The following is a 13,488-nucleotide window of genomic DNA, read 5'->3' on the forward strand; positions in this document are numbered from 1 at the left end:
CCCTCCCCCTTCACCTCTGACCTCCTACTGCTGCCCCGTTGGATGACATTGGCATTTTGAAATTTTATTTTGGATTTAATTTGGTTATGAATACAATATTTTGGGCTGTTATGAAATGTTTACTTTTATTTTTTATCAAAGGGGGCATTAATATGGAAGCCCTGAGAGGAAAGTGAGGGTAAATCTGATCTAAATAGTTTTGTATCTTGAGTTTATAAATTTAAGACCATGTGAAAAAGGTGGAAGAAGGTAAATATTGTATTACTCATTTGGGCCACAAGAGGCTGAAGAGCACCACGACCCATGTTCTTAGTAGGACTGAAAAGCATTCATGTTTTCTGTCAAGAGAGTTTAAATTCACATAACTTGCTAACAGATGAGATATATATATATATATATATATATATATATATATATATATATATATATATATATATATATATATATATATATATAATATTATGAACCCAGACACCATGGAGTTTGATGTTCACGTATGTATGTATATATATATATATATATATATATATATATATATATATATATATATATATATATATATATATATATATATGTATATATATATATATATATATATATATATATGTACCTTGTGTTTGGAGTGCATGGAGAAAGTAACACTCACTTGGAAGAAAACATGAATGCTTTTCGTCCTTTTAAAACATGGGTCAGTGGTGCACTTCAGCCTCTCGTGGTCGGAATGAGTATTACAACAACAACAAAAGATTGTTTTCGAAAAAGAAACTTAAAAAAAATATCCCGTCTTGATTGAGAACCTTTCCCCATCTGTTTTGCAGATGAAATAAATTTGAAATAAGATAATGTTTTCACTAGTTCTTAAGTCATAAACACAGGACATTAAACCAATTTAGATCAGACTTTAAAAATTGATCATTGGAATTCTTTGTCTTTTCTTACTTCCTCTCAGGACTTTTTTGATTATACCCCATCATTGTTTTATCAAAGATATTTTTTCCTTCCATGGAAAAATATACTGGCCTTACTCCCCCTCTCCCCTCCCCCATCCCTTTGCCATTGCATCTCCAGTCCTGCTCTCTGCATGGCCTTCTGCTGGCTTGGAGCACAGCCTTTTGGACTACGTTTGTAATAAATGACTGTCTTTAAATGACGACCAACATTGCACACTAATACTTTAGGCTTTAAAGGAGAATGGCCAACAAAACACTACATCTAGATCATGTAATCAAATGAGAACTGAAGCTAATCAAGACTACATGAAACGCTGACTGAACACAAACTCAAATAGTCCTCAGGCTTATGCAGCTAAACTGCTGGACTGAACCAATTCTATTCAATTCAGTTTATTTTGTATAGCCCAAAATCACAAATTACTAATTATCCTCAGAGAGCTTTACAATCTGTACACGTACGACATCCTCTGTCCCGGGGTAACAGGCCATAGTAAAACCCCCGTCCTGACTATACCTGGGGTTAAAGGGGCCTAGGCTAGATTATACCCCGGGTTTATTATGGCCTAGGCCAACTCATACCCCTCAGGCCAGATTATACCCCATGATATCAGTAGTGTTGAGTGATATACACAAGAATTACCTACTTTTTCAACATTTTATTGGGCTTTAGTCAGGTAAGTTAAGTGAGAAAGCTAACTGACTTAAATCTTAAAACTCTAAAACATAGACTTGTATTACTTCAACCAGAAAAACAGAAATCATATTAGACTTCCACAAAGATCAAAGATTACTACGTCCTGAAACTTCAACTTCAAAGACTAGCAAGTCCTCGCTACAATATGAATGTTTAAAGTCAAACACTGATAACAGCATCACAATGATCATGCTGGTTTTCAAGATAAAGTGCCTGATCTGTTGATGACTGCAGATTGAATCTTGCGGGATGGTCAACCAATCCATGGAGTCACCGACCTTTGTGTGGATGATGATGTCGCAACTCAACAGACAGTTTATCCCCTGGGATATACTCTGGCCTTGAGGGGTATAGTCTGGCCTAGGCTATTTTACACCCGGGTATAGTTTGTCCTAGGACAGTTTGGCCTGGGCCAAAGTCTACCCAGGTTTAATCTGGGCAGGGGTTAATTTGGCCTGTTACACCGGGACCTCACATCGGATCAGGAAAAACTCAAAGAGGGAAAAAGGGAAGCAACCTCAAATAAGCAAAGTATAAATATGAAACTTTGAAGTGCGTTGTGTGCTTTTGAGACTTCAAATGGTCCTCTAGGGCTCTGGCCAAACCATTGCCGGTATTTGTCCTGTGTAGTTATTTATTTTCACAGTTATTTGGATGCAAAATACATACAATAGGAAGATCAATAATGTCAGTGCCGTAGAGAAAGGAAGCCGTAAAGGCTTATTCAGAGCATCTTGCAATAAGGATCAAGATTAAATGATACATTTATGTAATAATGCCCTAAAAGCCTGCGAGACGGATAACAACTTCAGTGGCATATTCATTGAATTGCAAAAACTAAATTAGATTTAAAAAAAAATATGTACGACACTGAGATAAATGGAAATTAAGGGATGTCTGACAAAATAAATCGTAAAATGTATCTGGGAGATCTTGCCTCCAATGTATGCATTAAAACATAAACGAGCAACATTTCCATGATCTAAACACAGATATTATTCACATGATGAGCATTCAGCCGCTGAAGAGCCTGACATTTTCTCAGGTGGTGGAGACCAAAAACAGAGCTCAAGGGAATGTTAATGTTGGATTTGGATTTAACAGGTGGCCAGAAACATGACTCCGTTTTCTTTGCATGAATCCTACAGATTTTTTTTTTCTGACTCACTCTGATTTGGGTAAGACTCAAGCTTAACAAGTTCAGACACAAAGAGCTTGAGCCTTGAGACAGCAGTAACAACACAATCTAATACGTGTAATTAATGAAAAGCAAAAACAATAACAACAGAGTTCTTCTAGGAGAACTGAGCTTCATACAACACAAAGTGCATGGTGCCGCCAACGTGTGTCCTTCAACACACTGACAGCTTTAATGAACAACGCCAACCAATCAGGGCTGCCGGTCCGCTGCCTGTTCTCACCAGCTACAAAAAAGTCTTCAGTCGTCCACAATAGCATGTACTCTTAACATCTCCACAATAATAACTGATCACACTTTTTTCTTTTGTACAAAATGTAATGCTTTTCCTTTTTCCCCCACGCCTCCTCCCAGTGCCCTCCGCCAGCATGACCCGCCTGGCTCGTTCCAGGACGGCCTCCTTGACCAGCGCCGGCTCCGTGGACGGGTCTCGCTCTCGGGCCTGCACCCACTCCGACAGCACCGAGGGAGTCGGCACCATCACCCACACCATGGAGGTGTCCTGCTGAAGGGTCGGCCAGAGAGAGAGAGAGAGAGAGAGAGAGAGAGAGAGAGAGGGGGTGGCTAGATGGATGGAAAGAGAAAGAGCAAGACGGAAAGGATGAGGAGAATGCGAGAAAGTTCAAGAAGGATGGCACAGCGCTCTCTGTCTTCATCCATCTCCTCCAGGTCATCTTCCTCCCTCCACTGTAAGATACCATACGTGTTGCTACTTACCCCCAACCACCGCCCAGCACCTAAAGATTTAGGCAACTGTTTTTGTTCTTGGCGTGTCATTCTTGTGTTTGCTAGTTGTCTCCTCATTCTTTGCCTGCAGCCCCCACCCCCTTCACAAAAAGGAAGCAACCCTGTCTGTCACCGGTCCACACACCTATATACGATATGAGCTGCTGTTAATATTGTCATTTGGAGATATGTGAGAGAAAGTGAAAGTGCAGGATCTAAAGAAAGGAAACACGTGTATGTGGTACCGTAATGAAAAAGTGTTATGTTATGTTTTTTTTCGTGAGCTGTTTTTTCAGGAACTCTCTCTGTGTTGCTTGTAAGAGCTGGTTGTTTCTCTCCATGAGGAGACCGGTGAGTGTCAGAGGATGCGCGTCCAGAATTTGACAAACAACAGAACACAGTTTACCGTAGTGCACCTGTAGTGCTTAGAGAGGATCTGTTAGCTTTGGTTTTAGCGTCAGAGCGTAGCTAGAGCACACCACACCGATTTAAAGCTGCACTCGGTGAGATTTCCTCTCAAACGGGCAAACTACTCTGAGAGTGAGAAACAGTGATATCGTCAGCGTACATGCGGCAACATCCAGAGCGGAAACATGAAGCCAACGCAGAAGGGACAGAAACTTCAGTTCCTCAAAAGGCAAATTGAGGCTGGCCCTAAAAGCGAGTCAATCCCTGTTTGCCTCCATTTTAAATGGCCCAACACTACAGCAGAAATAAAAATGTTTAAATCCTGGTACAAAAAACAGTTTGGGTCTTTTAAGCTTTTTCCTTGTTTTGACAACTGTTGGGCGGTGAATTTGAATAATATTAAGGCTTGAACTTGTGCGTGATTAAGTGGGTGCCGTCTCAGGTCGCTAGCTGCTAGCATTTTGAGGAAGATAACAACAGTTAAATGTGAGCCACTGGAGTCCATCTATTGTTGGGTATCAAATAAGCATAGAAATGAGTAATATGAATACATCAAATGCAGCAATTGTTTCAGCAACTCAGAGGTGGAATTGGACTAGTGTTTCCAGACGTCACTCACTTATAACAACTTTCCAAACTCAAAAGCTCAATTCCAAGAGGCGTGATGCTGCATGGAGCCTCAGAAACAGGCCAGGCTGGTGAACATCACATAATCTTCCCTTATTAGTTGTTCGGAGCCACGTTAATGCAATGTTGCTGAGTGCAGCTTTAAACTGTGTGTCATCTCACATTTCTAACCACATGAATATAAGCTAGAATAAGTATTTATTAACATGTATATGCATGTGAACGTGAACGTTATCTTAGGGCAGTAGCATCTAGAATAATAGGGCATTCCTTAATAGCACCTTACATGGAGCCATGGATGAATCCATGAAGGATTCATTATTATTAATCCTTCATTGATGAATCTGCCTTCATCAGTCAATAACTCCAGTTCTGGCCGTAGTCGTCTCTTTATGGTCTCCAACATGACAATCACACCCAAACCAAACTAGACCAGTGGGGACCGTGGCAGGACCCGGCCGACCCAACGAGCTCGTTTCCCGGGTCACCGCCAAAGAACTGGCAGCAGCCTTCCTTTACAGCGCCCAGCCCCTCTCCATGGACATACCAAAGCTACGCTACCCACACACACACCCCCACACACACACTTGTCTTATATGAAACCTGCGTGGGCTGTGCTTTGTAAGGGAACTAAGCCAAAATAAACACACACACAAGAAGGAATCCATATTTAGTCAGTCAGTGTTGTGATGTAACCGCACCACCGTAGTATAGTACATGCACATGAGTATAGTTTTAGACTAGTGAAGCTGTGTGCTGTTATTTGCTGTGATCGTGGACCGCCCTGACAATAGTGATCAGATAAAGGGTCCCCTGTTTCTTCGGCTTAGTAATGTACAGTCTTCATGAACCATATTCACCTTCTCCTGTTTCCAGTTTTACAAAGACAAACCTTCGGTCCCCTGTCAGAAGGGGCGTAGCTTCCAATTGCTGAGGTGTGCGCTTCCCTGAGGTGGCCTGTAAGGGGCGGGGCTTTTTTGGAGCCATTTGGGCGCCAAGCTTGGAATGTAGGGCAACCCCCAGCCACCTTAAAACAAAACAAAAATGACCCCTTACCCATAAAACAATCACACGGTGCCCCGACTCTCACAGGCAAACCCATTCGCACCCTAAAGGGCTATCAGCTGAAGTCACTTTTTAAAATGTTGGTAGTGGTAGTTGTGTTCCTGAGCACCAGGGGGCCCTAGAGACCAGCAGACAGATTTTTGTATTTTTTAATTTTAAAGCAAAGAAGACGGAAGGTATTGTAACCAAAACATGGAGAGAGATTCTGACCTGAAAAAATAGTGAGTTGAATGAATGTTAAAAAGAAGAATGAATGTAATTTCTGATGAAGCTAGAGAGATTTAGTTTGACAAAAAAGAGAAGTTGTGAGCCGTTACTAGACAGCCAGATGGGACACCTCAGTTACTCCTCTCGGACCCTCGAGGGTGAAGTTCATGACCACTGAAGTTTGCGCCTAGCGGAGTATGTTCTCAGCGTTCTCTCTCTTCACTACGCTACTTTCTGCCGTATACACTTATACAGGTCTCCTCCCACCCGACTTGGACCCAAACTGCCCGGGGGGCTCCTGAATGTATTTAGTCCTTGAAGTGCTGTGCAGTGTTTTCAACCCACGCCTCTCAGAACCCCTCGCTATGGTTTGCTCTTTTATCCTGTATCTCCGACGCTTAACCCTGAACACCCAGCTCCTTCCTGCTCCTCCTCAAGGTTTATCAACAGTGAAGTTCGATAGCGATGTGTGGAGGTCGACCGCTCCTGTGAGCTGGATCGGTTTGTGTAGACCTTGGTCCTCCTTGCACTTGTAGATACTTTTTATTTATAGAGCAGGTTACCCGAAGCGAATACATATTTCTGTTCCTCTTCCCTTGGAGTTTCTCTTTTTAACAATAGGGTGTAACCTAATCTTGATATATTGGTTCATGTGTACTACTACTCTTCTTCTTCATACTGCCATTATGATTGATTTGTATTGAGCAATAAGTAGTTTTTTTTCTCGTTTGGTTGTTTCATATTATGGGAGTCTTCCCTGTGTGCTTGTTTCTATTCAGTAGAAGGACTCTTACCTACTTTGCTGTCATTCAGATGTGTAATGTAAAATTTCAATATATTATATACAAACAAATATTAAAAAGTAAGCTGTCTCTGTCCATGTACTGATCAAGTAGCAAGTATCAAATAAAGACTTTGTGTCAGAATGTTGTGAAGTTGTGTGTCATCAGTCATGTTGAAACGCATTTTTGATATATGCTAAGCAGCAGTGCATCGATATATACAGTATGCATATCTATAAATTATATTATTTAATAGACAAATGCCACCCCTTGACGAGAGCAATGCTACACACATTAGAGAACTTCAAACTGTTTTAAATGTTTTTATTATTGTGCTGTAACGTCATCTTTTTAACATATCTCTAGGTACATGAACCAGCTACAGAGAGAACTAGGTCTTGCAATGCAAATGTACATTATTCCCAATTTACCATGTAGATTTACCATGAACAGTACCGGTTCCCTCAGGATGACATGACAATTACGATATATATATATATATATATATATATATATATATATATATATATATATATATATATATATATATATATAATTACTTCATTAATTATATAGTTTTGCTACCACAGGCCACACAGAGGGTTAAAATGTATAATTGTTATTTTATCTTGAGAGTGAATTAAACCAACCTGTCTGTCTGGTAGCGAGTTAGCTAGCGGACCAAATTGTAATACCCCGTGGTCAAACAGCAATTACAAAGAAACACTGTCGACATCTCTTTGTAGCCATCCAGCTAGCAGCTACAAAAATCCAAAAATCATTGCTGTACATTTCCAAACAGACATTATTTTTATTAACTCATTGTGGTGGCTGAGGGTGTGGTTAGGCTCAGCTGCAGAGGGGAGGAGCGGCTCAGGGAACAGGTGCCGGGGATGAGGCCTAAATCTAAACTTTATTTAGATGCATATATTTTGTTTTACGGAAAACGTTGTCAGTATTGCAGTATCTACTCAAACAAAACCTTATAGGAGACCAAGAAGGAGTCCGAGTAGACGTGTAGCATCTGGTCCACAGGGCTGTAGTTCAGGGACTGAATGTTGGCAGACATCTTGTTGATGTAGACGCCAACATTGAACCTCTCCTCCCCCGTTGCGGTGTCGAATGAATAGAAGATCTCCTCCACTTCTTTGTTGACGTAGCGCGTGGCGTAGAGCACGCCGCAGGCCATGAAGGTGTTGGTCACGCCCTGCTTGTAGACCGAGGTGCGCCAGGTTTGGCCGAGTCTCAGCGGCTCGCCGTCCTCCACCTTGGACAGCACCAGGTTGCCAAAGTCTTGCGTGGTGGTATAGATCAACCAGACGCCGGACTCGTCTGTCGCCAGGTCCAAGTCCGTGTACAGGTAGCATTCATCAAGGTGGCAGAAGTTACCCTTTGAGTTAAACCTGGAAAATGATGTTGCATTTGGAAAGCAATGTATCAGCATCTTAGTTTTCTTGGACTCTTAATGTTTTGCTCACATGTTCATCATTTTACACTTTTATAATTTTTGAGACAAAGTCGAGCAGCGGACCTGGTGCCTTTGGGTAGTTGCATATTGGTGATAGTTTTGGAGGTGAGGTTGAATCGACAAACAGCGTCTTGGTTGTAACAGTTGTAGTACAAGGCCTCTCCGTACAGCACAACGTTGGGACCCTGGACGGTGTTGGTGGTCGGGTTAGAGGCGTGGATCATGATGTTACCTGGAAGAAGAAGAAGAAGAAGAAGATGAAAAGGTGGAAGAAGAGGAAGAAGAAAAGCAAGAGTGGAACGAGTTATGTAATCATATGTAAGTATTGTTATAATGTGTTAAATATTAAAGAAAGCAATGTATGACTGGGCGTGGTTTCTGATCGTGGATTTGGTTTAGTTTGTTTCCTGTTTTATTTTAACGCTCCCTGCCTCTTATGTCCGGCGTTTGTTTGACTTCCTGTCTGGTTTTCCCTCCTTTAGTCGGTGCATCAGCTGTGTTGTATTCGTCTTGCCAGCCTGGCTCTGTCCCTTATGTTTCTTCCTGTCAGCTGTCTGCCCATCTGAGTCTTGTTGTCGGATTACTTTCTAATGATCTAATTATAAATGTACAGTTTGTTGGTTGTCGGTTTGTCGGCTTAGTTTCGGTTAAGTTTCCCGTTTGTTTTCCTAGTGTAGTTGTTTTCTTGACCTAATCTTGTTTTGTTTGTCATTTACCCCGTTTTTAGTCTTTGAATTTCAGTTACTCACTTTTCGACGATTTACCTGGCTTTGTTTTGTTTTGGTCGTTTCTTTATTAAACTCATCGTAACTAATCTTTCTGTTTGTCTGCATTTGAGGTCATCCCTTGTTGTCTGTCCTTTCTAATCCATCACAATTGGCTGTGTGGTAGATGACACAATCTTCCGTGGTGTCATAAACACACATTTCCTTTTGCGTTGCCCGGACGTGCATTGCAATACATGCTCTGATCCATTAGATGTATGTATTGCACAAGTATGCTCACTGAACTATAAGTAATTACGTTACTAACTTTAACAAGAGCTCTGTACCTGGTGTGCTCACCCCAGCAATGAGCGAGCTCAGGGTGGTGTAGCGACGGACATAGTGGGCGTATCTGTTGCTGGAGGTCAGCATCACCAGCCAATACCAGCTCTCCTTCCCCGCCTCTGGTTTGGGATCCCGACCCCAGGCTCCAAACTTGTGGGAGCCGGGTTCTCCTGCTGTGTACACCCTCGGTCCGGTAATGTTCAGAAATTGACCGTGGGGGCAGTTACCTTGGGAAATATTAAATGAAAGAGAGAAAGAAATTCAACTCAAGAAATAGGGGCTGGTTGAGTGAGGTAGCCACTGGTTGATAATGACTTCCTTATTGTGGCGATTGGTGCCGCATTTGACCAGGAAGCCTAATCAGGCTGCAAAATGTACTACGGAAAAAAGAGTCATATTTTCTGGTGGCCTCCAATGGAAGTGAAAGACGGAGGGAGATCTTTGCACATACCAGGTGGAGGCGGACTGGGCCCGGTGGTGCGGTCATGTCCATGCGTGCACTGGTCCAGGTCTCTCTTCAGGCGCTGGTTGGTTTCTTGTGTGTTCACCACCTGCATGGTGTCGTACGCCTCCAGCTCCTTCATCTCTGCTTTCAGGTACTCCAACTAAGACAGAAAACAGACTTATTCTTCTTTTTTACAAACATGAACGCCATCAATCAGAGAAACTGGATTTACTTATATATTGACAAAGAAACGTGTCACCATCAATATTTTAAGAATAAAACAGACCTGACTGCGTAGGAAGACTGGTGCAATATTGACATTTGAAAAACATTTTCTATGAGTACCTTAAAAAAGCAAGATGATAGTCATACAACAGTATTAGTCAGCGTCCCGGTTTGAAGGTTCGAGTGGTTTTATAACAACCTGATGAGCTCAGTGATGCATTCAAAGTCAACAGGGGGCTATACATCAGTATACATGTTTAAAACAAATTTGTTTACTGTATATATTTTCCTCAAAAATGGCGCCAAGATGGCGACGGCCAAATCGCAGAAGTCGAGGCTTCAAAACGTCAGTCCACAAACCAATGGGTGACGTCCACTTCTTATATACAGTCTGTGAGGCCGACACTATCAGCACAAAGGTCCTTTCATTAAAGCCAGACATCAAAGTAAATAGGAGGACGTGTCCATCATTCATGGTTACTCTGCTGGACTGTTCAGTAAAAGTCTAAATATATTTGTATGTTACATTTTTGCTAAAGATTCCAAAATTCGACCTAAACTTTGAGCAGACTTTCACTCAGTCATCGTTGAGCCGTCTACCTGTTTGCTGGTGTTGGCAGTCAGGCGCTGGTGACCCAGCATGGCGCCCCTGAGCCGGGCTACGAGCTGGTTGATCTGCATCAGCTCGTTCTCTATCACCTGCAGGCTGATGACCCCGTACAGCTGCCCGTCGTCCTCCCGCTCCAGGATGGACACGTCCTCCTGCAGCCGGGGAAGACGCCGCTCCAGACCCAGCAGCAGCATGTCCAGCTCCGCCTCCTGCAGGCGAGCTCAGCGCTTAACATTCCTCTTGTGTTGGGTCGGCCCGTTTTATGTTTTAAATGCATAAAAGAACCACATAAATGTGTTTATTGCATCAAGGATTTTTTACTTTGTCAGGAACCTCCATTTCAACAAAATAAAACAAACAAACAAAATGTCACTAAATTATAAAATGCTCTGGTTGAAATTATGACCTTTGTGTTTTTAGGGTCGGTTTCGACCCAGTTATAAAAATAAGATTTGCTTGATTGGTTGTTGTTTGTTTGTCCTTGCAAATCTATATTTTGTGTCTTTTCATTCTGTGTTTGTAAAATACTTTTTAACCTTTTTCTTGAAGTAAATATATTTGGGTCAAAATTGACGTAATTATAGTAACACCATAGATGTTACTATAGTTAATAATATTAAAATGAAAACATAAATAAAACAAATGTATTTAAGAGATGTGTTCTAATACCCCTAAGTAATAGTCACAACAACCTTTTATTTATTTATATGATTCTCTTGAGGTTCATTTTACCATTTCTTTAATTGAAATGGAGGCATCCTGACAAAGAAAAGGCCCAGAGGCCCACACCAAAAATATTAAAACATACAACAATATGTTCATGCATAAGGAAGCCTAACAAGGTCACCAAGAGATGAGAAACAAATTGGATGATAGATAATTGTTTTTAGTGTATTTTACAGCTAATTTAAGACATGGGTCAAAACCGACCCGTTAGCACAAGAGATGCTAACGGGTCGGAAAGCTAACACAAGAGGAAGGCTAATCTGTATTATTATACTTTGCTGCAGAGGGAGGCTGCGTTCTCCACAGTCTGGTTTAGGGAATTGCACGACTACTCGCCTTCTGTGGGGTGATGTCGCTGTTGCATTTCGATGCACCGTCCTTCACCGCCTCGAGTTTGTCATGAGGGAACAACGTCTCTGAAGTAGTCAAGTCACACGAACACTCGCTTGAAGGCGCCTGAATATTAAACGTGCACATGTTAGAAATAAATACTAAATACCCGATATGAATAGATTTGAAATGGGCAGTGTTTGAAGAGTTGTAGTCACCTGTTGGCTGAGGGCGATCAGAGCCCACAGCGGGACAATCACATCCAGCTTCATGGTGCGTCAGAGAGACTGTTTGAGGAGTCTGATGGAGCACAGGCTTCTAACCAGTGAACACTAACACTCCCACTGGCCTCTTGACTGGGAGTGTGTGTCTCGTGTCAACGTGGTCTCGTTTCTTCCAGAGAGTGATCACTTCCTCTGTGTGGTTAGGTTGCAGCAACACAAGATTTTCTATCTGTCATATGCATGTAATGTGCTGTAACTCTGTTGCGTTGTTAATTCTGGTCACATGACATCTATTGCTTCTGTCCATCCGGGGAGAGGGATCGTCCTCTGTTGCTCTATGAAGGGTTCTTGCCTTTTTCCCTGTGAAAGGGTTTTTACTATCTGATCCGATGTGAGGTCCCGGGACAGGGATGTCATATGTGGACAGATCACAAATTTGTATTTGTGATTTTGGGCTATATAAAATAAACTGAATTGAAAAAAATGTTTATGTCATAGGGGAAAAAAACCTTAAATACAAGTAAGTAGTCAGACCCTTTACCTGAGTGGTACAATGAGCACAGAGTGGATGGTTTACATTTGAGCTATAGGCAGTTTATTTTGTATTTTATTTTTGCAACAATTCCATAATAACCTTTTAGCATAATGTAATTAACCCCAGTATAGGGAGACACCATCCTCCGTACAGTAAGTATGAAGCAAAAAGGAAAAAGGTAAAGGAAATCCCAAATCATCACCTTCCTAAAATAATGGCCTGTCATTTTTTTGACAAAATATTTTCTTGCTTAAATCCTCTCCTCGTGATTCTGGCCAACTCTGGTAAAATCTCCTACATCCTCAGTTGAACAGATCATGTGATTCTACCCCTGTGGTATAATCATGTCAAGAGTGTGACTTAGGACATTTTATTTTGCCTAAGTCAAAAGACAATGTGACTTAAGCAATTTTACAAACTTTTCAAGGTGACATTTTGAAGCTAGCATTTAAGCTAGCAATTTAGTTAGCATTTTTGCCAAATCTCACTTGAACATAATATTAGTAATCACAACATACTTTGACCTGTATTACTATGCCTGGTGTGCCATGTCTAGAGGCAGCTTGTGCACTATAATACATTTGGTCAAGTTTTTTGTGTTTTCTGAAAAACCTGAAAAAATTACTTCATTGTATTAGGAAGGTTGGGAAAACGCATTGGGAAAGGGAAGTGGTGACTGGTATCAGTAACTGTTAGGCCTGGGAACGGGATTCAGGAACAGAAAGTGAGTGTTCTGCACTAAAGAAGTTCACAGGGTAGTTCAGCGGCATGTTGCACAGTACAAATAGACAGTATTCAAGTTGTTTATTTGACAAATGAATAGACTAAATTACAAAGTACAGATATTGTGAAGGACATTACAAAGAGTATGATAACAAAAAAAAGAATGAACATATATCATTATCCAGGGCTGCTGCAGTGGCTAGACCTGTCACTTCACAGCAAGAGGGGTCCAGGTTCAATCCCAGGAAGTCCCTCTGTGTGGAGCTTGCACGTTCCCCCCGTGGCAGCCTGGGTTCCTTCCAGGTTCTCCGGCTTCCTCCCACAGTCCAAAGTCAATGCAGCTCAGGTTAATTGGACTCTAAATAGCTCATATAGGTGTGAATGTGAGTGTGAATGGTTGTATGTCTCTATGAGCCCTGAGATAAACTGAGACCTGAACCCTTCCTTCACCCAATGTCAGCTGGGATCGGCTCCAGCGCCCCCGACCCAGAAT

At 41.7% G+C, this 13,488-nt stretch overlaps 2 protein-coding genes across 6 annotated transcripts in view; one reads left to right on the forward strand and one right to left on the reverse strand.

Annotated features, from left to right (window-relative positions):
• The window catches only part of ndrg4 (NDRG family member 4), a gene marked incomplete at its 5' end in the record, with an annotated part of 51,285 nt that extends 47,835 nt beyond the window's left edge, over positions 1-3,450 (forward strand). For all 5 annotated transcript variants that reach the window (XM_079224168.1, XM_079224169.1, XM_079224170.1 and 2 more), the window contains one exon: positions 3,200-3,450. In XM_079224168.1, the coding sequence (XP_079080294.1) occupies positions 3,200-3,354 (155 nt within the window). In that variant the 3' untranslated portion in view covers positions 3,355-3,450. The remainder of the gene's footprint in view (positions 1-3,199) is intronic.
• A 3,551-nt stretch (positions 3,451-7,001) lies between these two features.
• On the reverse strand, positions 7,002-10,678 carry olmf4l1 (olfactomedin 4-like 1; the record flags this gene model as incomplete). Its single annotated transcript, XM_079224056.1, has 5 exons — positions 7,002-8,063; positions 8,192-8,360; positions 9,180-9,404; positions 9,629-9,782; positions 10,448-10,678. Coding segments are annotated over 5 exons (1,215 nt in total), but the record flags the coding sequence as incomplete, so codon positions are not given.
• Positions 10,679-13,488: the final 2,810 nt, after the last annotated feature.

This window comes from Taurulus bubalis (assembly GCF_910589615.1).
Source record: "Taurulus bubalis genome assembly, chromosome: 9".
Classification (NCBI taxonomy): Eukaryota; Metazoa; Chordata; class Actinopteri; order Perciformes; family Cottidae; genus Taurulus; species Taurulus bubalis.